This window comes from Lutra lutra, chromosome 2 (genome assembly GCF_902655055.1).
Source record: "Lutra lutra chromosome 2, mLutLut1.2, whole genome shotgun sequence".
Classification (NCBI taxonomy): Eukaryota; Metazoa; Chordata; class Mammalia; order Carnivora; family Mustelidae; genus Lutra; species Lutra lutra.
In genome coordinates this window covers 127,198,794-127,224,270 of record NC_062279.1, presented here as the reverse complement: position 1 = coordinate 127,224,270, position 25,477 = coordinate 127,198,794, and the positions used below count along the sequence as shown (strand labels likewise).

The window sequence follows — 25,477 nt, the reverse complement described above, 5'->3', positions numbered from 1 at the left end:
TCTGTTACGTTTCCAGGTACTGTTGCTGCTGGTTGGGGCCCGCGCTCTGAGAACCACTGCCCTCAGGAATCCAAGAATGGTCTTAAGGAGTTTTCTTGAATCCCAAACACTGCTCGCACACTAAAGCTCAACATGCATTTTGTTTGGGGACACCTGTAGCCTCTATCAGATTCTCAGAGGTGACCATTCCACTGAGTGGTGAGTAGGACAGTCTCCCAGGAGCTGGCCCCTGCGCATGAGCCCCACGTGCAGAGGAGACAGGTCTCTGAGAAAGTTCTCGTTTACTGCATCTTGTAAACGACAATGTCTAAGGGATAGGGATTCCACTAGAGTGAAGCGGCAGCCTCGGGAACTTGACACAGCCACAGACCACACCTCAGCAATTGCGTCTTCTTAAAAATAGGGGTTCCCAAACCCTCCTAAAATGCACTCCTGCCACCTAACTTTGCCATCCAGAACTGTACCCAGGTGTGGAATGCCCGGCGGTGTGTATTTGGAAGAAAGAGCTATCAATATTATCGTTCATCAGTTGTTCGCATTTCTAATGAAGGCTACTCATTTGTCAGTTTAGAACCAACCACAGCCTTGATTATAATCCCGTGTATCCATGGCTTCTGCACACCTGCTATGAACTACTACTATGTGAATTAGAAGAACTGTAACTTAATTGAAAAAGTAATTTAGGATTTGTTCCGGTCACCCCTGCCCTGATAAACCTTTGGCCTGATATACTTAATTGTCTATAATTACAAAGCACTGTGCGGCTCTCAGGAGCACAGTACGGATTTCAATGTTTTTTAAAGCTTCCACCATAGCTGGCCTTGTGGCAAATTCTGGAAACTTATTTTTCATTATAAGAAGCCCATTTTAAACAGACACTAAATTCCCTAAAATGGCCTAGGCTTTTAATAAAATAATTGTAAGTAATGCCACACACACACAAAAATCCTGATTTATTCCCTGTTTCTCGTACATCATCGGTATCATTCTACTTAAAAACCAACAGTAAGGACTCCAAAAAAAATGTTTAGAATTTAATTATAAGTGCGTGTTAATCTGAGTAACTGAAGTACAGAAAAGAGTTAGTACACCACAAGCATTTTCTACAGTTTTATTCTGTGGTGATCATGAGACAAACACAGTCCAAACATTGAGACTTCTCGTCCTCCCTCCTGAGGACTATCTGACTCCATAGCTCATGCAACCCCACGGACCGCGGTCGTCAGGCTGGGAATAATGGCTTCTTAGCAGGACTCCAGTTTAGCTTTCTGAATCCCTTTCTCCTCCCTCTCTTACAAATGCCACACACAGGTGGTTGAGGCGAGGTCTTCTTTACACTCACCACCAGGGGGGGTACAGCAGCACAAGAGCCTCACAAACTCTCCTCCCGCTCGGCCTCCCCCTGAATCTGGAATCCGAACCTGGCCAGAGGGGCTGTTGCAACGAGCTGGCCCTCTGGCACTTGGTCTCCTACGGAAAGGATCTCTAACAAACACTAGATACTTCCGCACCTATGCCATCTTTAGCGCGGCCACACAGGTCTCTGTGAGAGCTGGATTTTTCAGCTTAATCCTCCTCCAATTTATCCCTGCTCTTTGCCTACGCTCTCATTTCAAATTATCTCTGTGTCAGATCCTCTCCCAGGCAGGTGAATCATTCCCTGCTAATAAGTGAAGTGCTTCAGAGCGATGCGGTAACGGTTTCAGGCCACTGGGGTGCCTTTCAGTGCAGGATGCTCCAGGCCAGAGAGCTTGGGTCCCAGTTCCTGTGCACTAATGAATTTAATCGTAGCTGGCAGTCAGGGGAGTTGCCGCAGAAGGTGCTCTAAGATGCATCCCCAATTAGCAACCTCAGTCAGAAACTACCTACGGGGAACAGGAGGCCCTGGAGGGAAGACAGCCCAATCCTAATTATTCCTGTAGCAGGAAGGGAGGTCCAGACTGGGGCTCCAAAGATAATGGAGAGTTGGGGAGGCACAAAGCAGCCACACGTTGAAGGAAGTGCCATCAGCCAAGGCTCCAGGCAGCCCAAAGCCACTACATTCACAATCCAGTAGTGGGATCGAGTAGTGTACTGAACACTACTCGGGGCTCCTCAGATAGATGAGACAGCCCTGTGCGCCAGCTAGCCCGCCCCAGCCCCGCACAGACACACCACAGACACACATGGACAGGAACACACAAGCACACACGCACAGTATATACTCTGCCTCAGTGATGACTTAGCACCTCACTGCCAGGACAACCTCCGGGAACAGATACGCATGTTTATGTAAGTTCATGCACACACATCGGCACCCACTACCTGCTCGCCCCCAGGACGGTACCGGGAATGTCCCTGTGAATTAGCCAATAAACGAGGGTGAGCCAGAGAAGCAGTGCCTAGCTCTCCTTGATGAGCCTGTCACTGGCACCCAGTGTTTCCCCAGGTCTGAACAAGAATCTTCTACATCTGCCTGCCCCCACCAGGAGTCAAATCCACCTGGTCTTTCTAACTCCATCTGCAAACAATTCTGAGCCAATCCCTTGGTCGTCTTCCTGGGGCTCAGTTCCCTCTAGTACTGGAACGAAGAGGAGAGGGGACACACCCCATTTGATCTTACAGAACAACAAGGATTAGTGGGAAAAGTGTCATAAAAATAAATCACAGAGAAGCTCCCCACTCTGTGGCAGTCTTACACATATGTACAATGAGTTTACCAGCCCATAAATATATTTAACTGACACAACCTCATGCTGCAGTGTGTACAAGGGTCTGGGAGTAAAGGAACTGGCTACCATTCCTTGCTCTGGGCAAGCAGCCGCCTCTTTGCAATCTTCTTTTCTAAGTCACTACAAGGTGTCAGTGTCAATCATTACCCTCTCCAGGTCCTGCCGCAGGTGAGTGAACAGCTGCAGCCTCCTAAACAAGACATCCTGCTCCCGCTTCGCTAGATTGTCCTCTTCATCTTTCTTTGGAGTGATCAAGGGCTTGTTGAAGTTGACCTTCCTCTTCAACTTCCAGTACTGGTACAGGAAATCCACTACTTCCTCAGGCAGCCGCAGGGCCCTGGCCACATCCAGCAGGTTGACGAAGGTGTAGAATTCATCTTCCAGCTGTTGCAGCTTCTGCTTGCGGACACTCACCCGGTGGGCCTCCTCTTGATTCTGCTCAAGGCTGGCAAAAGGCTCCAGCGGATTCCGAGGGGAACACTCAGAAGCTCCATTCTCCTGCGCGGCCCCCTCACCGAGGCTCTCCTCAGGTTTTCTATGTGAGCTGTGCTTCGGGCAGTAGGACTTAAACTTGACTTCATCATTCTCTGCCAAGATGGTCTTCATCTCCAGGCCCCGGTCGAAAGCACAGGTCACATGGAAGGCCGTGCGGCAGTTCTTCACAGAGCACTGGAAAGAACACAGAGAATGCGAGAAAAAACGGTTATGGAGCGACAGTGGCTAAAGGCCCTCCATGCTGGGCACCCTCTTCACATCCACACACAGGAAGAGTGGTACTTCAAGCATGCGCCAGGAGAGGGCTCTCTACCTCAGTTAACCCTGGCATGTCTAGTCTTCTCTTAAATAAGGTATTGAAGGGAAGGAACTCTTTCCATGAAAGGTTTCATAAACCAAACCATCACTCTTAGAAAAGCAACTGCATCCGAAACGCCTCTTAAGGCAGACGCAATTACACAAATGGCACACGTAGACAAAAGTGGTCTGGCACAGATTATACTAAAAAGAACATGGGCTCAATATGCAGCGTAAACTCTGAGGAATTAACTAGTTTTCCTAGATTTGAACTCTTTTAAAAGCGCTTATATAGGGACACCTGGGTAGCTCAGTTGGTTAAGCATTTGCCTTGTGCCCAGGTGATTATCCCAGAGTCCACTCTGGGCTCCCTATTCAGTAGGGAGCCTACTTTCTCCCTCTACTGCTCACCCTGCTTGTGCTCTGACAAATAAACAAAATCTTTTAAAAAATAAATTAGGGAGACCTGGGTGGCTCAGTTGGTTAAGCAACTGTTTTCAGCTCAGGTCATGATACCAGGGTCCTGGGATCAAGTCCTGCATCGGGCTCCCTGGTGTCAAATAACTAAATAAATAAATAAAATTAGTTTTTTAAAGTGCTTATATTAAAAGCTTAAAAAAGAATCTCTTCAGGAAGAATAACTACTACTCGGAGTTTTTCAAGGAACATGAATCCTCCTGCTTACTTCCAGCCAGGAAGGGAACACATGGGAAAATAAATAGTACACTTCTTCCAAGCAGCCGAGTCTGACAAGAGTGAATAAAAAACTCCTGGAAAGAACAGGTAAAAGGAGAATCGAGCACAGGAAGGGGGATGGGAACAGGTCTCCTCGCCGGTGAAGAGGCTCCACTAGATGCAGAAGGCTTCTGGGGCCAGGGGGAGGCCCAGCATCAGGAGACTAAACTGCAGTGTGGTAGAACAACTGCGAAGGACCCAATTCCTGTGGGTCACAGGGAGGGTGACCCAGAGACCAGGCCCCACCCTGCTGTGTCTCCCGCCTCACTAAACACTGTCCCTCTCCCTGCCTGATCAGGGCTACAATTTAGAGCCTTGATGTAGATGGCAAGCCAGAGGCTAGCAGGAAAAAAGTCATTAACTTCTCCCCATCTGATCTCACTGGGCAAATCCCTGGAAGGAGATTTCCTTGTGGTGACTGAAGCCAGTCCCTTAAAAACAACACTGTATTTGTGTGAGGCCAAGTGATCCCCGGGCACACCAAGACTGCAGAGAGGAGCAGAACCCGGTGGCCGCAGGCCAGCTGAAAAGCTTAATTAAACTCATTCAACAGACCCTGAATCCCATAACTACAAATGGCAGAGGCTGGAGATGGGGCTTTTTCCCCTAATCATTTCAGTATTTAAGAGGTGACACCCTGGCAGCCATGATTTCTTCCATTTTTATAAAGTCTCTTTTACACGGAAGTACAGAAAATCCAGCTCCCTTCACCAATCCCATTACAAACACTTCAGGCACATGAACTCACATAAATCTGTAATTTTACCTATAAATAACCTCAATTCCAAGAAATGTGTGAAATCAGCTTTAGTGGCAGGCAGAACGCACACACACACACACCTGGCCACTATCATTAAAAGACAAAGTGCTCCTCCTTTTTAGCGCACAGCCAAGTGGGAAGTAAAAGAGGGAACAGATGACGAGACACTATCTGGGTTTGGCTTAAACTACATCTAACCAAAACGTTCCAACCTTAAAGAGGAATGAGCTGCAGCAGAATATTTTATACAGGACTTTGTAAAAGCGCCAAACGGCCTTCCTCTGGGTTTTCCTATTCAGGTTGACTCAGCAAACAGATGTTACAGAAACATAAACCAGAGCCTTCCAGCTGCAGACATTTCAGAGAGGAATTCTTTAATAAAATCAACCTATTCTGTGAAGATATGAAAAGTCATCAACCTTACTTGGCCTCTTAGACTCCTTCAAATTAATGTTCTAGGAAAAAAAGGTCAGTGGCAACAAAAGAAGTCATTTTACCATTATTCTTTTCAAAAGAGAAACAGAAGATCTCATTCACCCACCTCTCAGAAACACCAGTTCAGGCCCAGGATTGGTATACTCAGAAAAGGGCATAAATTCTGTCCACAGAACATCAGGTAACATGGAAGGAAATAACTTCCATTTCCCTCGGTCCCCCTCCGCTTGTGTTCTGCAAGTGCTCATATGGGCAGGTCTATGCAAGAAATGCACTCGCAGGGCTCTAATGCTTGTTTTTAATTGAGGCTTTTAAAAAATTTTTCTCTTCCATTCTCTCCCCAAAAAGTCAGAGGGTTTTGCCATGTTTTAGTTTTAAACTGATTCTATTGATGTGCAAAACCCTCCACTATTTTCAAGGTGTGTAGCCAAATCCCACCACCTATCTCATGCCTCACCCTCTGAATACTTGCTACATTTTGGATCCTTGAACTCCAGTGGAGGTGATAATGAAGAAAAGTAGAAACACCAGGCTTACAAAATGAAAAATTTTAAAAACCTCTGGTCAGTAGATAACTTTACTGAAGTAAATATTAGCCAAAATACAAAATGATTTTGCCCAATGAGGTCATTTCCTTAAAACCTAAGCCCAACAGTTCATATCTGTGCTCATCTGTTGTGTCGTCTGCATCAAAAGAAGCCACTCCAGAGGGGCCTGCCTGGATGGCTCAGTTGTTAAAATTTGTCTGCCTTCCGCGGGAGTCAAGCCCCATGTTGGGCTCCCTGCTCAGCTGGAAGCCTGCTTCTCCCTCTCCCACTCCCCCTGCTTCTGTTTCCTCTCTCGCTATTTCTGTCAAATAAATAAACAAAATCTTTTAAAGAGAGAGAGAGAGAATCCACTCCAAAACAGTGCCTTTCTCTGCTCTTAGCATGTGTTGTGGAGACTGAGGACCAGCCTGTGGCCCTGAGCTGTGGACCTCCTACAGGAAGAGCTGGACTTGGCCTTTAGGGCCAATGTCTACCATAAACAGCATCTGAAGACCTGGGGAATGAAGCAGCATCCTGGTCCTCTTAAGTCATGACTCTAAATGCCAATAACAAGAGGCCTGGGGGTGCCTGGGTGGCTCAGTGGGTTAAGCCTCTGCCTTCAGCTCAGGTCACGATCTCAGCCCCGCATCAGACTCTCTGCTCAGTGGGGAGCCTGCTTCCCCCTTCTCTGCCTGCCTGCCTGCCTCTCTGCCTACTTGTGATCTCTATCAAATAAATTTTAAAAAATCTTTAAAAATAAACTAACAAAACAAAACAAAAAACAAGAGGCCTGAAATTAACCTCTGGAGCAGAGTTTTTGAAAAACTGAAAAATCATTTACATTCCCTCCATAATTCTACCTACCTAACGTCTGTGTGTGGGGTGTGTGTGTGTGTGTGTGTGTACACAGTTTGCACACAGCAGCTCTCCCCCACCCCCGACCCCACCCCACACACATGGTGCCTTGACAATCAGGTATCCAACCTGGATTCAGGTAACAGCTTCTGCAAACAACACTTGGTGCAGCACCCCTCCAGTGTCCCTCTACCTAGCTGGTGCTCCAAGGACTCTATTCTACCAAACACGAAAGTATCAGCACACCAAGCTGATTTTCAACAATGCACAGCTAAGGTCTGACACACCCCATGAGCACACTGAAACCAGCAGGATTGGGAGGCAGCCACAGAAGTGGGTCTGCCACCAGCCCTGTAAGGGCCACTGGGAGGGTGGCCAATGCTCCAGCGTCCCGAATGGTTCTTCCCAGAAGGTGTCTGCCTGTGGAAAGAGCCTCAGTGCCAGGCTTGGGGTAGAAAGGCAGAAACCAGAGACCAACGGGAACTGCCTTATGGCTCAAGTGGACTTCCGAGTTGCCTGTAATTGTTACAGCTGGGGTTCTGGTTACACTGGATAGAATCCACCAGCTAAAGATGTTTGTAGGGGCGCCTGGGTGGCTCAGTGGGTTAAGCCGCTGCCTTCGGCTCAGGTCATGATCCCAGGTCCTGGGTTCGAGCCCCACATCGGGCTTTCTGCTCAGCGGGGAGCCTGCTTCCTCCTCTCTCTCTGCCTGCCTCTCTGCCTACTTGTGATTTCTCTCGGTCAAATAAATAAATAAAATCTTTAAAAAAATAAAATAAAATAAAATAAAGATGTTTGTACTGGGCTTGAATCCTTCCTCAGCAGCCTCAGAAGAACTGTGAGAACCTTGATTCTAGACCTATCCCCAAAGCCTCTGACAGTTCACAGAGCCCTCCCTCATCCAGCCCCAAAACAGAGAAAGAAAATGACACTACTGTGACTAAGTGGATTACCTGTATGGAGGCCCCAAACTTCTCATTGCAGAGGCTACACACCAGCGCCCACCGACTGCTGGGGATGTGAGACACCTTCGTGATGGGTTCCATCTTCTCAGGGCTGCCAATGCTCACCTAGAGGCCCAAGGAATAGCAAGACAGGCTGGCAGAGGCCATCTGACAAGCAAGAGCTGAGCATGGACAGTAGAAACGTATTTTCCTACGGACATCCTACCAGCTGGTGGCAAGGGGCATGCATGCACTCTCTAGGCCAGGAAAATCCCTACTTCTGAGGATCTGGACAGTGCAGGTGCCAGCTCTGGGCCAGCAGCAGTAGAGAACCCAGAGCCCAGTCCCCTCCATGCGTCAAGGGTTGGGGGGTCCTGTTTATGAAACACTCAGGTAACTAGTAACAGTCACTTCTCACCTGAGTGTCTGACAGCAAAAGATGGGTCTGTAGCAGGACAATGCAATCTAACTAAACCTCTGGCCCACAACTAAGTGGTCAAGACTGAAAAGCCTTCCTAGATGTATTTAAATAGTTTGTGAACAATGAAGTAAATACATACTAATTTTAGCATCTCCCTCAGTGAAGAAAACCATTCTTTCCAGTCAGAAAACATTACTACAATTCAAAGCGGAAAATTACCAGGATAAATAGGCATCCTGTCTGCATTCAGCCTGGATCACTAACCTCTATCCCTATTAATAACAAACCATGAGATTCAGTGGTACCAAGACTCCAATCCAAATCATTCCCAGATAATATTCCTCAGGAGAAAAAAAATGCACCAAAATCACGCTCCCCCCCACCAAAAGCTGCAATATGAATCACAAATGACAGTCTCATAGTGAGCCATGCAAATCAAATTAGTCAAGGTCTGGGATTTGAAATAAATTAGACCAGACCTGAAATTAAAAAGGTTGAGGCTAAGTTAGAATTTTAATAAAAAATCACAAAACTGTGACCTAAAGCAGTGGTTCTTTAACCATCTAGTGCTGCATGAAGGCTCACCAGGCCCAGGGACTCAGAGCCGATCCCTAGGGAAGGCCAGAGCAGCACCCAGGCCAGACGGCCACAGGCCCACTCCTGGCAGCACGTGTCAGCAGTGGGAGGGTCAACTGGGACACAGTTCTGAAGTGGTTTGAACACAACCAAGAGTCCGACTCCCTGCTGCTTCCAGTTAACATTCCCACAAATTTATGTACCAAGTCAAGAGGACAGTATGCCTGAGATTCCGTTTAAGAGGGAGGAAAAAAAAAAACAATTAATAGGTGTCTTTTCACTCATCGGCTATAATACCCCTATTTATGAGTGGTTCCCCACCCCCAATCCCAGCTATAAAGCCCATAGTACTCCTGAGCTAGGCTACTACTAAGAACTACACCTACCTCAGGGATCCACAGAGCACAGCTGACATGGACCCATTTGGTGCCACTGCGGGTAGGCTTCATCGCTCCACCTTTCTTGGGACACAGCAAACATTTTGGCTGAACCCCCAGGGCACACGTCCGGCACAGCCAACTGCCCTCCGGGACCTTGAGGATTCCATAACAGGCCTGTGAAGCCACAGCACATCCCCCAAGGAAAACAGAGAAAGAAGAAAGATTTATTTTTCCCCGTGTATGTATCATTTAAAAAACACCCAGAAAGACTTTAACAGAATAGAATAGAGGTACTCCCACATCCACCTAGCTTAGCTGGAGACCCTCTCCCTTTAGCAAAAAATGCCAGCCAGCCTCACAGCAGCAGCCTGGAGGTATCTGGGATCTTCAGGGATAAACACATCCTTATTTACCAGAAGGTGGTCCTGAAAAATCCTGAAGGACAAAAAGCTTGACAGAAAACCTGCTTTACTCTATTGCTACGGGCACCCACCTATACCAAGTTTCTAAATATTGGGCAATAAATTCTCAAAACACCCCACAAGGCTAAGTGGGGGAAGCTTTTCCTTCTCTGATATACTAATGTGGGTGGGATACCAAAGTGAGGGAAAAATGCACAAAGCAGTTGAGTCTACAAAAGCTACTCAATGAGATGGCCTATGAAATAAGAATGAACTAAGGAGCATCTGCATTCCCACAGTCAAACAAAATCAGCTCGCTAGACCCCACCACTCTCCCAAGTGAGCACAACATGCACAGAAAAATGAGACCCTGTAGACAAAGAATTTGGTGTCTTCAGCCAATATTTAAAACAAAGCCTGCTTTGCACAAGATGGCAACATTACACCAGACAACATAGAACTGCTGAAATCAAGGATTTTACCATTGAAGTCATTAAGATGGTTCAAAAATAAGAAAAGGCAAATGTTAAATGTGAAGAAACAAAACCGAGATGGTACCAGGAGCACATTCAGAACCTTTAAAAACACCAAATTATTCAGAACTTTATCCTTAAAGAAGCCAGAAGACAGGAAGTCAAGACACAGTAACATAGCTCCAATCCTCCAGACAGGAAAAACACAGCCACTCTGCGATCTGAATAGCCAGGACACAGAAAGGAAACCACAGCAAGAAGAGAGGAGCAAAGTTAAGCAACACCAAGATTGGAGCTTAGGAGCCCTAGGTCGGTGCCATGAGTAAGCCACTGTCAACACAGACTTACTGGAAAAAAATTTTTTAACAGAGCTAAAAGACACTATTAAGTTTTCAAATACTAAAAAAGTCTGTATCAGGCATTCTAGAAAAAGTCACATTTGAAGAGAGAACTTTTTTTACTGGAAAATCAAGTCTACACTAAATTAAAAAATTAAATACAGTATGCCCTCAAGAGAAGCCTTCAAGAACCTCCCAACAGGATGGTGATATAAATGTGAGGGCAAAGGGACAATGTGGCATGGCAGGCTGGGCAGAGGGGTGGGGCTGGGGGACCAGGGTCCCAAGTCCCAGTTCCAATGCAACTAAACAACAACGGGCCCTAAACAGCCCAACCTGCCGTTAGTGAACCCATTTATAAAAGAGGGGGTTCAACTAGTTTTCAAGCAGAACCCTTGTTTTCAAACAAAATTCTCAGGGAGGAAAAAAAAAAAATGTAAAATGGCATAAAAAATAGTGAAACCTCATCCAGGAAAGGAACACCAGCAACAAAAACAGCAACACTGGTAGTCAGAGTGATCTTGACACAACAAAACCACTTTGAGAATTTTGTTATCCCAGGGAAACTTCCCAGATAATCTGAAAATCTAGTGCCAAAAGATGGCCTGTAACAGAACTAGAGCAAGAGACTGTGGCCTCCTGTCTCCTTGTCAGGATGAGTTGACCCAGGGCCACCGGTGGTGACGTCTTCAAGAAAAGAGGAAGCCTCCTTCTTGTAGAAGGAATACACGATCAGCAAGAACTTCACAGAACAAACCTGATTCTTCTTTGAGAGGTCGCCCAAAGAACTATTCCACAGGAGTCTTTAAGTTTGTTTTAAATCTCACCATCAACAGTTGAATGATAGCCTTTTCGTGAGTGTATATACAAACTAGTGTCCCCTCAGAAATCCAAATTACTTCATTACTGCATTAAGGAATACGTGAGAGAAGAGATGGAGATGGTCACAAGCTTTTTAAAATTACCCAGCACCCTTGTTACTGATGTTGGAGGCTTTACCTTTCTGTGGATGGTAGCAAGCAACCACCAAATGCCAGTGGGCACACGAAGGAAAGTAAGTAACATTTAAGAAAAGGAATCTCCTTACTCTTCTTTTAACATCACAGTTTATAAGCGAACACATTAGCGAATGTTATGGGTTGAACTGAGTCCCAAACAGATAAGAAGTTATCCTAACCCCAAGTCCCTCAGAATGTGGCCTTATTTGGAAACAGGGTCTTAACAGATATAACCAGCTAAGATGGTATCATATGGGAGTAAGGTGGGTCCCTAAATTCATTTGGAGGGTGCCCTTAGGAGAACGTGGCCATGTGTGAAGACAGACACACACGAACACTGTCAGACAACAAAGGCAGAGACTAGAATTGTGCAGCTGCAAACCAAAGAACATAATTGTTAGCAAACTGCCAGAAGCCAGAGAGGCAAGGATGGCTTCCCCTATAGGTTTCTGAGGGAACGTGGGCCCACCAACACACCACTGATTTCACACTTCCAGTCTTCAGAATTGCAAAATAATAAATGTCTGTTATCCACCCCGTTTGTGGTATTTTGTTATGGCAGCCTAACAAACTAATACAGCAACCTAACCAGCTTTTAGAAACTGCCCCCTGCCCTGCCCCCAGTGTTCATATCTAAACTCAGGTGTAAGCCAGTTCAGAGGGGCTGCATATATTCCTCTGAAGCAAACCTTACTTCTGTGGATGGGAATAAAAACATTATGCAAGGAAAGAAGATCTCCACAGAGGATCCTCTTCTTCCAGATGTAAGAAAGTAGTAGGAAATACCTCAGACACTGTAAGAACCTATTAGGAACAAAAGATTTAGTCCACAGAGCACACCTCTTTCACTCACTTAGGACAGCAGGAAAACAGACCCCATCTGGAGGGAGACCTCTGGCCTCCCTGGTAGCAGGTGAGCTCATACCCCAGGCGGCTCCGTTCTTTCTGGGCCTTACTGCCTACATACCTGGTGCACACAGATGTTGCATTTGTCACAGAACACCATCTCATTGCCGTCCTCACCATCAGGTGACTGGCAGACATCACAGACAACATCTTCATCATATTCAATCCCCAGGCCTTCTTCAGTCTCTATAGCATGATTCATATTGTCATAGCATCGCTGTTCGAATTCTTCTAGGACCCTTTCCATGGTGTATTCATCCAATTCAGGCATTCCTAAAGGAATCCCAAAAACATTTTAATAAAACCATATTGATAAACATTACAGTAAGACATTATTAGTATATTTGTATTTATAATGCATAAATAATCTTATAAATAAATCCATCCTGAGGATCCCAAACATCTTCTACGGAATGCCTCTCAGACTGTTCCAAGGAAGGATCTTCAAATTAAAAGGCAAAAAGAATCTTCCAGGCAATAGTCTGTTACTTATGGTCAGGCACTGAGCTATAGTGTTGTAAGCAGAAAAGCAAAAGGTAAATCCCAAAAGGGTTTAAGGGTATTAAACACATATATCGTTAAACTAGCATTTTATTATATGATACATAACAAAACCATGACCATATGGGGCACCTGGGTGGCTCAATTAACCATCTGCCTTCAGCTCGGGTCATGATCCCAGGATCCTGGGATCAAACCCTGCATCAGGCTCCCTGCTCAGCAGGACAGTCTGCTCCCTTTCTCTCTCCCTACTTGTGCATGCATACGCACTCACTCTCTCTCACATAATAAATAAAATCTTCTAAATAAATAAATGAATCTTAAAAAACAACAACAACAACCACCACCATGACCATATATTATAGTTTGGGTGTCTTCTGAATAACACTCCTTTCTTGCTACTGAAAATGTTGCTCTGAGAACAGATTTCACTGTGAGCACACAAATGTTTTTAACTGGTTTATCCCTCCTCACCCTCTGAATTTACAAAGTTGAGATGCATAGTCAATCAGACACATGAAAGACGGAAACACAAGGAATGTCTGAAGCAAGGGAAACAGCTCATTGTGAATCAAATAAAATGCATTCTTATGCAAGAATGATCAAAAATAAATTTCAAGTGGTTATCGTAGTTACAATACTGGTAAGATGAGACTTTTATTTCCTTCCATTTGTGGATATATTCCAAACTTCCTACAATGAAAACACTCATGCAGAAAGAAAAACCAGGTTATAAAAATATTCTAACAGAACATGTAAGTGGCAAGAAACAATAGGTCATTGGAGCCAACTTCTATGCACTCTGATAAATAAAAGCCATCAAATTAACACTTCAAGTTTTTAAAAACTTGGAGGACACAGAGCTGCCACCATGATAAGCTCTAAGCACATATTCAAAAAAGCCACCTACCCATCTCCCACACTCCAGTTACTGATAAAATACTCCACTGCCTGGCCAGGCACTTACATCTCAATTCCTCCTACCAGTTTTGAAACTAACACTGGCTTTGAAAATACAATTCTATGCCCTATAATTAACTTCTACCATTACAAAGACCAATAAAAACTAAAACATCTTAAAAAGCATATGTTCAATTTATGTTAGACAACCGCATATCCGTCTTGCCAAAGTATTCCAGACTACCTTTCCATCTGGCGAGTTAGTCCAGTACTCGTTCCCACAAAGGCCTCAGCGTCTTTGGCTGTACCCTCTACCATAAGACAGGACACCTAGCTAGTCAAGTGCATGATACAGGTCTTCCCACAGCTGTCACAAAGCAGAACTTTATAATCTTTGAAGCTAGAACTGAACGGTATTCAGTTCCAAGAGAGCTCTGAAAACTTATCAACAGATTATGTCAAACAACCTCCTGGCTTGCTAACGTCCTGGTCACTAATACCTAAAAGCAGGGACCAGGAGGAAGGCACTGTACTTTGTCAAAATGTGTGAGTGATCAAACAAGGAGAAAGCAACAACCTTCCTGGCTCAGTTGGCTTGACTGCCCCCATCCAGGGGGCCGAGGCCCAGGGAGTGGGGCGGCACAACATGCACCTGCTGTCCGCCGGGCCCTATGTGAGGCTCAGGGACTCATCCACAACAAAAGCAGTCTCTGTCCCTCAGGGCTCTGAAATCTACCACCAAGCATTCTATAAACGCTTACTTTGTGCCAAACTGCCAACAGACATCTCTGCCGCCTCTCCCCAACCCAGGACCCACAGCACAAGTTCTAATGAATCCTCAGTCTCTCACTCCAAGCCCAGACTTGACTGACCTCCGTGCTCCTGCTCATCACAGCCCTTCAAGCAGCGCTTAGCAGCCTGAGGTGACAATGTAAGATACAACCTACATACCATCCTGGTCTTGACACCAGGAGGCGCAAGTAAAACGAGGTACGGAAGCCCCAAACTGTAGATAAACACAAAAAGAGTAACTTATAGAAAATAGCCTACAATGGGCAAAACACTCAGCCAAGCGGGGGTTTCACAGAAAGAAAGCAGGACAGAGGTGAATGGGAAAAGCACTCCAGATTTGGAGCAGGACTTGAGAATCACAGAAGTAAAAATACAAGAGGTGTATTAGAGAACAGTGAGCTTGGCTGGTGTGGAGTTTCCTGAGAGAAACAACAGGCCACAGGAAGAAAGGATCTGAATGGCACTGTAGGAAAACACCACCAGGGCATGAAACTGTGTGGACCAGACCCTCCTGTCATCTTGGGGAAGTTGCTTCATCTCTCTGGGCTTCGGTTCCCTTGAGATAAGCAAGTGAGGGGGGGTAGATCAGGGCAGAGATGGGGAATCCTGCCTCCCATACCCATAGAAAACATCTTCCTTCAATCCCACCACTCTATTCATAAGCCACTCACAGACTCAGTCCCTTTGAACACAGGTGCCATAGCCAGGCACACTCATCTCCGAAAAAGACCCCATGATTCTGAAACCGAAGCTAGAATGGAGCGGACTTCACCAAACGATGCTGAGAGGCTTCTGCTACACACCCATATGCCTGAAATTCTTCTCTACTCATCATTCATTAATGAAGCAATATAACCCATGGTCTCTCACCCATCTCCTTAAATTCCTCATTGGTCAGTTCCAGCCATGCAGCATCCATGTCGTTGAGGTCGTAACGACACACACTGTCGGCCAGTGTCCGGATATCAACATAGCCCAACTCTGGAGGCTCGGAGCCTGGCGACACAATGTATTTCTTGGGCCTGATGAACATGAGGGATTTCTCTTCAGACACGACCCTAGTTAACAAGAAAACAAAGCAGCCAGGTTACCCTTCCTGCCACAAAAAAGGAAGTCTTTCACAAGGCCCAAAATTTGCTTCCACTTACAACACCCTAATCCCCAGGTTATCATCGGATAAACAGGCTAACACTGAGACATCCTCAAAACAGCTTTTTCCAACTGGCTTCCTGGGATACTGCACGCCCTGCCTTGAGCTAGGAGAGTGGCTGCCCTGACCTGCTGGCAATTCCGAAACACTGACCTCCTAAGCTTCAAGAGTCAGCGATTAAGTCACTTTCAACCAATCAGGCCTGCCCACCCTGCTGAAGGTCTAGCACCAGGTTCTTCAGAACATGGTGGCAGGACATGCACAGCAGGGCCCTGGGGAACCAAGGGGACAAACCCACCACCTCTAATCTTAAAAATAAAATTAGGCCTTGCCCATTACTAAGCAAGCTAAGAATCTGAGAGGCCTAGCCAAGTAGGGGACTCTCCCAACATATGCTTAGGACCCCAGGAGAGGAACATAAGCTCCCACTTCTCCTTATACTACCACCCTCTCCCCACACCTGTTAAGACCTGGAGAGCCTTTCACTACACCCCACTCAAAAGAAATGACAGCACACAAGACTGAATCCCTCCCAACTTGGAAGGAAGAGCCCTCTTCCTAAAGACATAGGCCCAGCATCACAGCCCCACATGTCCACAGTTCCTCCCTCCACGCTGCCATGTCAGCAGACCATCAGCAGGTGGTCCAAAGAGTGTCAAAGTACTGTCATCAACCTCGTAACTACCAGAGTGATTTTACCTACAGGTAAAACAGGCAAACCAAAGGGAGTTATTTCTCCGACTCAACCAAGAGCAGGGCTTTAGCTAAAAACTCGATAAGCTGTGGTTAACATGTACTGCTCTTGGTCTGGGCTCCCAAATAAAAAAATGACCTGGCGAGTAATTCTGGATGGGGACTGCCATCCAAATAGTGAAAACAGTGCTGTGCCCCAAACGTAGATTCGAAGGCAAACATGGTGTTTATCCTGCAGGGCCAACGACTCTGGCCTACGGAAGCATCGGATTGGTCATTTAAGCTTGCACATTTAAGGGGACATTTGTCACAGAGACCCCAAAACAACAATAATCAGCAACGGTAAAAGAGTCCATTTCACAAAGCTGGCAGCTAAACAACAGCACAGCAGAGAAACCAGGCATTAGCTGAGCGCAGAGGCCCTGAATCTTCCCTCCCTATGAGGGGCGTCCACAGTCAGCTGAGCAGCACAGTGAAGGAAGAGGCAAACAGGCCCCAGCTCCATGCGGAGGCAAGTCATCAAGGCCCCGGACCCACAAGACACTTAAATAAAATAAAATAATAAGAGAACTCATCAAACGTCCCTCCTCTGAAGCCCCCCTTCCACACAACCATAACCTGGCAGGTCTCCTCACACCTGCCCTCCTCCAGAGTGGAACCTATCCCCACAACAGCCATGAAGCCAGGCACTCCTCTCCAGCAGAACTGCTCCCCAGAGTGAACACAACTGGGGGTGGGGTGAGGGGAAAAAAAAAAAAAAAAAGCAGCAGTTGTGTAAACATCCCAATTTCCTCCCCTCAACCAGTCACCTCCCTGCAACGTCTTGGAATTTGCCCTCCTCTCGTAAGAGAGCAGCACCTTCCCAAGATGGCTGGAATATTAAGTGGAGGCCCATGGCCCACAAAATCACTCCCTCTGGACCTAAAGCATGTTTCTACACATTTCTGTGGCCACTTGAGGCCCCCCTCTTAGTTCACTGCTCTTCTCAGGCACCTGGCTGTCAGCAGAAAGGCAATGGCAGGTGGAGAGACACGTCTACCTGGCCACAGGCTGAGGGATGGTCCCTGGACTCACGGGCACCTGGACCCCTTTCTCCCACTCCTGTCTCCAGGGATCTGCCAACACATAGTACTCATCTGGGTTCAGCTGATAGGAGTCATGCAACTTCATAGCAGTGATCAGGTCTGTCCTAAACACCTGGAAAGGGAAAGAAAGGGTCACTGACATGTGATATTTGCATTCTGACTCAGAGTGCTGGCAGCTGCAGGGTAACCATGGAGCTGCCGTGTAACAAGGTCACTGTATCAGCAGAGACCAGGTCTGACCTATTACAGGAACCCCTTGGCCTGCCGCGCCCCTTGGCCTCTCAGGCTGGGGGCGGCAATGGCTCACACCAGCCTCTCACTTCCTCATCAACTCCACAAGCCTGCAGCATCTCTGACAGCAGCGAAGCAACCTTGTTGTCCTCCTCCCCAAAACTCTAGAAACTCTCAATTCAAAAGAGGGCTGCTGAGATTTCACTCAAGGGTGCTCTTTTGGTAAGATATAAAACTCCACTAACCATGCAACAACTTCAAGCCAAAACCCAGAACTGCCAGGCCTCCTCTCCCATACGCAGACCACCACCACCCAGCTCCTGCCTCCCAGAGCACCAGGGCCTGCGGCAAGGTACCCGGGCAGTCGGGTCCTGGCTGGCAGGTGCCACACATAAGTACATGTGGGGAAAATATGGGAAAGAAGCAACGACAGACCAGTGGGGTCAAGTCAGAAAAAGGGCTTGTAAAGAGCATGTTTACACATGTTTGTTTACCTGGTATAACTTCTATAAGGGAAGCAGTATTTGAGAGGAAAGGAGGGGAGGGAAGGAGAAAAAAAGAAAGCAAGCAAGCTGCTCTACCCTCTCTTCACCCCACCTAAAACCGACCCCCCCAAAACTCCAAAGCACCCCTTTACAGGCAGAGCTCCTCAATCTCTCATCAGAGGTAGAGACAAGAGCAAAAGTGGCCCTCGCAGGGCTGCTCTTCCCAACTGGGAAAAGGGCAGAAGTGCAGCGCCAGCGGCCAGACGGGGCCTTGTCCTCAGTCCACCAGTGTCTCAGGGCTACATAAGGAAGCTCTGACCCTGGCATTAGCGCTGGCCCAAAGTTGTATTTGGCACAAAGCATGCCTGCATCTGTAAGCTACACTCTCTGTTTACACAAGTCACAATGCTGAACTCTCTCTTCTCGGGACAGGGAGTTCTTTCTTAAGCTGTGAAGCACAGTTCACATTATAGGCCTGTTAATAGGTCCATATTTGTTTTTCCTGGTGGCTTTTCAGACTGGTGATCACTTTAATAAACTTCACCATAATAAAGTCTGAGGGCAGTGTCTGAGTAAAAAGTCCATTTCTCTGGCCTGCCGTTTTTTTCAACACAGACTTTTTCCCCACTATGCCACTTCTCGTTTCTCAAGTCCCAGTAACAAGCAGTAACCTGGCTGTGCACCATCTGCAAAAGCACAAGCAAGGTCAGGCTCCCCTGCAGCCCTGAGCCCCCGAAGCAGGCTTCCAGCCCAGATGCAAAGGACCCGTATCACCTAAGCCCTTCTCCCCCGACCAGAGAAAAGTGCTTTAAAACAAAAATCACAAGTCTACATCTTCAGGAAGCAAATCAGTTAAAAAACACATTCCAACTAAGCCTTGCCAGTAAAAAACAAGGGAGTAAGCCAAAGGAGGAGGAAAATCAAACTGCGGCAACAATATGAGAAAAGGCAACCCACCCTTCCTTTACGGAAAGACTCGGAGGACAGTCAAGAACTGAAACAGATGCCCTACACAGACTCCCCAGTCTCTGGCAGGATTCGATGTTAGCGCTAACCTATGTGTAAAGTAGTCTGAACTAAGAGCTCAACTCAGAATTTTAGGGGAAAAAGACAAAAAAAAAACCACGGGTCAGGGATAAGGCCGGTGCCATCCATGCCGCTCAGCCTCCTGCTGCCCGGTGCCCCTCAGACCCAGTACTAGCTCCCCCATCCTAACCCCCCATACTATTGTCCTGAAGTAACAGAAATGCATGTAGCGTGAACAGGAGGACACTGGTTGTGGAGGCAGCAGAGAGAATTAAGAAATAAAGACAGGCAGAGCCGCTCAGATCCCACAGGAAAGGAGGAGAGCACGGCAGATCAAAAATGACAAAGACCTGGGAAAACGATGGCAATAAAACGGCCACCTTCCCATGAAGGTTTGATCTAATGTTTAAGTGTCTCCTGGGATGGTTTTCTACTACGATTCCTCATGGAGAATGGTATTCCACAACTAACAACTCCTAACCTCAACACAGCCAGCGACCCACAGCACTCCCATTACAGACCCAGAAAAAGAAGGAGCTGGTGGAGCACAGGCCTCGGCTCCACAGCTACAGGATGAGGCAGCCTCTGAAGCCATCTATTCAAAAGGCAACACAAAACCAGGGGCTGAACCTAAGGCCCTCCTCCCCACAGCCTGCCCACCTGAAAACTGTAATAAACTAAAATGCCCTTTCTGCGATCGTTCAAATCCTCAGAGCCTGACCAAGGTTGTCAAATAAAACCTATCTCAGGCCTGGTAGAGGACCCTAATCAACAAAGGCCTGCAGAGAAACGCACCTAAAAGCAACTTTAAATAAAGAGACAATAGATAATAGGGAGGTAGGTAACAAAATGTGGGGGAGCAGGAAAATAGAAGATGAGAAACAAATCGAAAAAGAAGGGGGAAAAAAAAGCCTTAAACGTAATCGCCGAAACAAAACTCCCAGAATTACAATGGGTTGTTGCCAAATAAGCCACAAATTCATGGCCAAAACTAACTTGAGGCTGGCAGGGACTGGCAGCAGCCGAACCCGCTGATCTCCTGGCCAGAGGAAAAGTTGTTGGGAGCCAGCGAAGATGAAACAGAAAAGGAAAAAAAAAAGAATATAATTAATCATAATAGCTAACATTTACTACTGAGCACTATTTTAAGTGCTTAGTATGTATTAACGTCTGTGTATTAACCCCACTTAATCCTCACAAGAATCCTATGAGGCAAACACCTGTGTCACCCCCATTTTAGAAATTTGAAAACTGAGGCCAAAGTAGTTAGATAATTTGCCCACGATTGCAGAGACATCAGTATCAATCAACCAGGTGTGTGCCAACCACATGTACTCATGCACACGGTAGGACATGCACAGTCACACCATCATTCAGGAAATACCTCTGAAGGTTTTCGATCTTCATGTCTGGAGCAGGAACCTCTCCTGTGCTGGGATCGGGAATTCTGGGACCAAGTAGTTGAGAGGCCTAAAGACAAATATCCGAAGAGGAACAATTAAAAGTACACAAATCACTGTGTGTTCACAGGGTTTTGGTAATTTTAAAGATTTTATTTATTTGAGAGAGAGTGAGAGTGAGCAAGTGAGCGAGCAGGCACCGGCAGGAGCAGAGAGAAGGGGTGGGGGTGGGAGAGAGTAAGGATGGGGGCAGGAGAGAGTAGACTCACTGCTAAGCCCTGCTCAGCCCCAGGCTTGATCCCAGGGTCTCAGGATCACAACCCGAGCTGAAGGCACACCCTTAACCAACTAAGCCAGCCACCCCAGGACTCCCACAGGAGATTTTTTAACCAAATTCAACAAGGCTCACCTCAGTGCCTCCCCACAACATAAGCGGCAATGTTCTTCCACTCTCAGTACTTAAACCACACACTTTCCAGAGCAGGCCTAACCAGATCCCTCCGTCCTCGCTCTGTAGCCCAGGTAACAGCACACAGGAAGGGGGCATTTTAAGCGTATCACCCATGCAGAACCTTCATCTGTAGGCCTGCACTTCAAGAGGTTCCAAGTCTTTCACATTGGTAAATACAATGTGAAAAGCATTTGAGTTTTCAATAAACTTTCTAAATGCTAGATCATTATGTTAAATCATAATGCCACCCCCCAAAACATTAAAAAACAGTTCTGACTCCACAAAACCTAAGAACTTTGCATGGCCTGAAACGGGGAAGCTCAGACTGCACCAGACTAAGTGCTATGGCCAATTAACTTTTAAAATTGCCTACTCACCTTGCCCAAAAAATGCCAACAGGGTCTTTTCTGTGCCTTTCTTCCACAACTAACTAATGCTCTATGATCCAGCCACTTCCCCACCAGGCCACAGAATCCAGAAGCCCTACCAGGGCACCCATATCTCCTAAATGCCACCATGTCTAAGCCCCTCTCAGGCCTAAGACCTCTTTTGCAGCATGAACTCTATCCTGCTTGAGATGCTCCCTCAGCCTGGATGGGAATTCTTTTTCCTGGTATCTACTCAGTGCTAACTTCAGTCTTCGATGAACCCTGAACACATTAGCATTTCTCCTTCTTGTTCCAAGTATTCTCCCCATGGAGAGGTCATCCCTGCCCTTGGGTCTTCCCAATGTGCCCAGGAGACTGTCAGACTCGCATTTCCACTCTCACCTCCCTGCCAAGCTCCAGGTCCACGTTCACCTTCAGATAAGACATCAACTTCAGGGTTCCTTAGGTCAATCAACTCCACACGATAAAAACTGGCCTCAACATTTTACCCAAACCTGTTATTCCTCTTCTATTTCTACTTTGATGAATACCACTACCATTTCTACTAGAATTCAGAAATCTAAGAGTCATCCTAGACTCTCCTCACTCAGGATACATCCAACCATTGGCCGAGTTATATTCAGTGCAAATACCAATACCTCAGAATCCCCGCCTCTCTTCCCACCTCCACCTCTGCCTCCTCACTTGTTTTATTGGTCAACTGCAGTGGCTTCCTGTCTGTGGGTACCTTACCACCACCAGAGAGCTGAAACAGCCCTCACAACTGCCCCTGGCAGGTGCTGAACTTCCTCATCACTCACCTCTAACCTGAACACATACTGTACTGTTTCCCAGAAATGAACAAACCTCCGCAAAATAAAAGCACAAACCTAAAGGAACTGCCTTCTACCAATAAAATCATTTGCCACTCAAGTAGGAAGCTTTTATCTCTGTGGATTCCAGAGACGAGGGACACAGAATCAAAACACCTTAAGACCTTGGAGACATTAAGAAACAGATTCTACACATAAGCCTATCATCAGATTTGCAATGACGGAGACTAAAGGAGATTTCCAGGCTCCTCTGACACAGATGGGGGTAGTACCCTTGATCACCAGTTCTGAAGGCTCTTACTGGGTCAACTGACTGCTGTTAGGTTAGCAGAATTACATTTCCTACAGGTGGCCCTACTGTACTTTCGGTAAATATTTTAGAAAATTCTTCCTTACAGAATAGTGAGTATGTCTCTTTAGACTCTACTCAGTAAGAATGTTTCCTCCCACACTGAAGGAAATATTCTGGGCACACAGGAGTGCAAACCCAACTTGCAAAATCTCTATGTCCAGTCATCAGCGGAAAAAGTAGAGACAGAAGCCAACTCAGGAACCTGGAGAGGCAGGCAGATGGTTCATGTCTTCAGACAGGTCTCTTCACCCTCTGGTCCTGCAGGCCCTCCTCCGGCCAGCCCACAGGCGAAGAGAACAGACCGAAGAGTGCAAACAACTCTAGAAGGATGCCCAACTGTTTGTGGAGAGGAAAGAAGACACAGGGCAAAAAAAGGCATGGCCCCTTTCCTTTGAATTACTAGGAAAAGGATTATAAATATAAGAAAACCAGAAATTTTAGAAGAATCATTCCACTGCTATACTTTTAAAATGAATATAGAGGGGAGGTGAGTCTTTATAGTCTAATACTTTCAGAGTTAAAGCAGAAAATAAATTTGCTCACTTTTTAAAAAAGTTTTAAGTGATCTCTATACCCAATGTGGGGCTCAAACTCAGGACTCCAAGATCAAGAATTGCATGCTTGGGGCGCCTGGGTGGCTCAGTGGGTTGAAGCCTCTGCCTTCGGCTCAGGTCATGGTCTCAGGGTCCAGGGATCGAGCCCCACATCAGGTTCTCTGCTGGGCAGGGAGCTTGCTTCCCTTCCTCCCTCTCTGCCTGCCTCTCTGCCGACTTGTGATCTCTGTCTGTCAAATAATAAATAAAATCTTTTAAAAACGGGAAAAAAAAAAGAATTGCATGCTCTTCTTTTTATAAATATTTTATTCATTTATTTGAGATTGAGAGAGAGTGCACAAATGAGGAGGGGAGGGAGAAGCTCCCCCATGAGCTGGGAGCCTGACATGACTAGGGGCTCAATCCCAGGACCCTGAGCCAACCAGGCGCCCAAGAGTCACATGCTCTTCTGACTGAGCCAGCCAGGTGCCCCCAAATTTGCTCATTCTTGGTTTTTGTGTCACTCTTGCCTCTTCTTGGGGATGTCAGAAGTCCCTCCCAGGTAGTTTCCAAGATTTCCAGGAAGTACACAGTTTTGCTGGCCAAGAACACAATCCAAGTAATGGCAATCACTCAGAAACTTTTCCTAGGACTGCTTTTATATTCTTGAAAATGTCTGGGCCACATTTGCTTTTAAAACCAGGAATCCAAAGATGCTCCAAATTTGGTATCTGATAATAGTAATATCCAAGGGAAATGCTGGTCCACCCAGAAATAGTCTGTCCCTCTTCCTTCTAATTTAACTAATGCAAAAGGAAGGAGAGAAAAAGTAATCTACTGAACTCACTTTGCAGAAAGAGAAAGACTGGCGAAAAGGGAAAATTTAAATTTTAACTGACAAAAGGGATGTTCACTAGAGCCAAAAGCTGGTAATCACCCAAATATCCACAAACTGAATAAGTAAACATACGGTGGTATCCATACAATTTACTGACCAAATTATGGTATGTGCATACAATGGAGTACCACCCAGCAATAAGGGGAAAAATGAGCTAATGATACATACAACATGATGCTGGAATCATTCTGTGATGAAAGAAGACAAAGAATACATATTGCATTATTCCATTTACACAAAACTCTGGAAGGTAACAACTAAGCTATGTGACAAAGTAGATCAGAGGTTGATTAGGAAAAAGAGAGAAGGATTATCTTGAGTGTTATGATTTCATGGGTATAAACATTTCAAAATGTATCAAAACTGCATACTTTAAATGCATGCAGAAAATAAGTGATGATTTTCTATCATCCATTAACAGTAAAGGAAAAGATAATGCTCTATTTTACTTCACACAGGTAATTTGCATATAGGTGAGAATCTGCATAGAGAACTAGAGGATCCTTCCATGTCCAACAGCAGGTATTTTACCTGTAATCCCTTTTCTGGTTTACTTGCTTTTAAGTACTGTCAAGAGCCATCAGGCCCAAGACAGAGGTGACTATTTACAACATACAGTATACCTAAGTTGGTATTGTGCACACAGCAGATTCTCAAAAAAAATTTTTAAGTGGAAAAAAGTATAGTGTTGTTGAGAACAGCCATGCTCAACAAGAATCACCACCACTGTAACTCAAAAACTGAAGGTGGCAGGCACCAAGAATATATCTGTTTTACTTACTAGAAGATAAGTTTTGCTTTGTTCTTAAAGACTGATCTATTTATTTATCTTAGAGAAAAACACAAGTAAGGAGGGCAACTGGGGGGTGGTTGGAGAGAGTCTCAAGCAGACTCCCCACTGAGTGAGGAGCCCAACTCAGAGATGGATATTAACCCTGAGATCATGACCTGAGCCAAGATCAAGAGCCAGCGCTCAACCGACTGAGCCACCCAGGTGCCCCTAGAAGACAGGTTTAAAGAAAAAAAAAAAAGATATGTTTGAGTTCTGGGAAAACGAGGTCATGGAAAATAAAGCAAGAATGCATTTAAAGGGGTGCCTGGGTGGCTCAGTGGGTTAAGCCTCTGCCTTCCGCTCTGGTCATGGTCAGCTCCGCATCAGGCTCTCTGCTCAGAAGGGAGCCTGCTTCCCCCTCTCCCTACTTGTGATCTCTAGCTCTCTGTCAAATAAATAAATAAAATCTAAAAAAAAAAAAAAAAAAGAATGCACTTAAAGACAACTTGTTGGGCCACTGCCTCCTGACAGGAATGCCCCAACATCTACAGAAACATTCGCAGAAAGCCTACAGGCCAAGAGACTCAGGTCTTGACAGTATTATACCAGTTCTCTCCACAGCAATGCTCTCAAGTGGTCAAGAAGCTCCCAGAGTATTACTCAAGCAAAATAATTTGCAACCCCTTTTAATTTAAAAAAAAAAAAAAAAAAAGTTACAGAAATCTTTTTTTTAAGTATGTTGGGTGAAAAAAAAA

At 45.9% G+C, this 25,477-nt stretch overlaps 1 protein-coding gene across 12 annotated transcripts in view; it reads right to left on the bottom strand.

Moving 5' to 3' along the window:
- The window catches only part of JADE1 (jade family PHD finger 1), a 61,322-nt gene that overhangs the window by 10,048 nt on the left and 25,797 nt on the right, over window positions 1-25,477 (bottom strand). For 9 of the 12 annotated variants that reach the window (XM_047718421.1, XM_047718424.1, XM_047718422.1 and 6 more), the window contains 7 exons: window positions 20,500-20,585; window positions 17,328-17,485; window positions 15,316-15,503; window positions 12,314-12,525; window positions 9,143-9,310; window positions 7,769-7,885; window positions 2,859-3,380 (listed from right to left, as the gene is read on the bottom strand). In XM_047718421.1, coding sequence (XP_047574377.1) covers window positions 2,859-3,380; window positions 7,769-7,885; window positions 9,143-9,310; window positions 12,314-12,525; window positions 15,316-15,503; window positions 17,328-17,485; window positions 20,500-20,585 — 1,451 coding nt within the window. The remainder of the gene's footprint in view (window positions 1-2,858; window positions 3,381-7,768; window positions 7,886-9,142; window positions 9,311-12,313; window positions 12,526-15,315; window positions 15,504-17,327; window positions 17,486-20,499; window positions 20,586-25,477) is intronic. The other 3 variants (XM_047718426.1, XM_047718427.1, XM_047718429.1) reach the window with 1 other exon arrangement.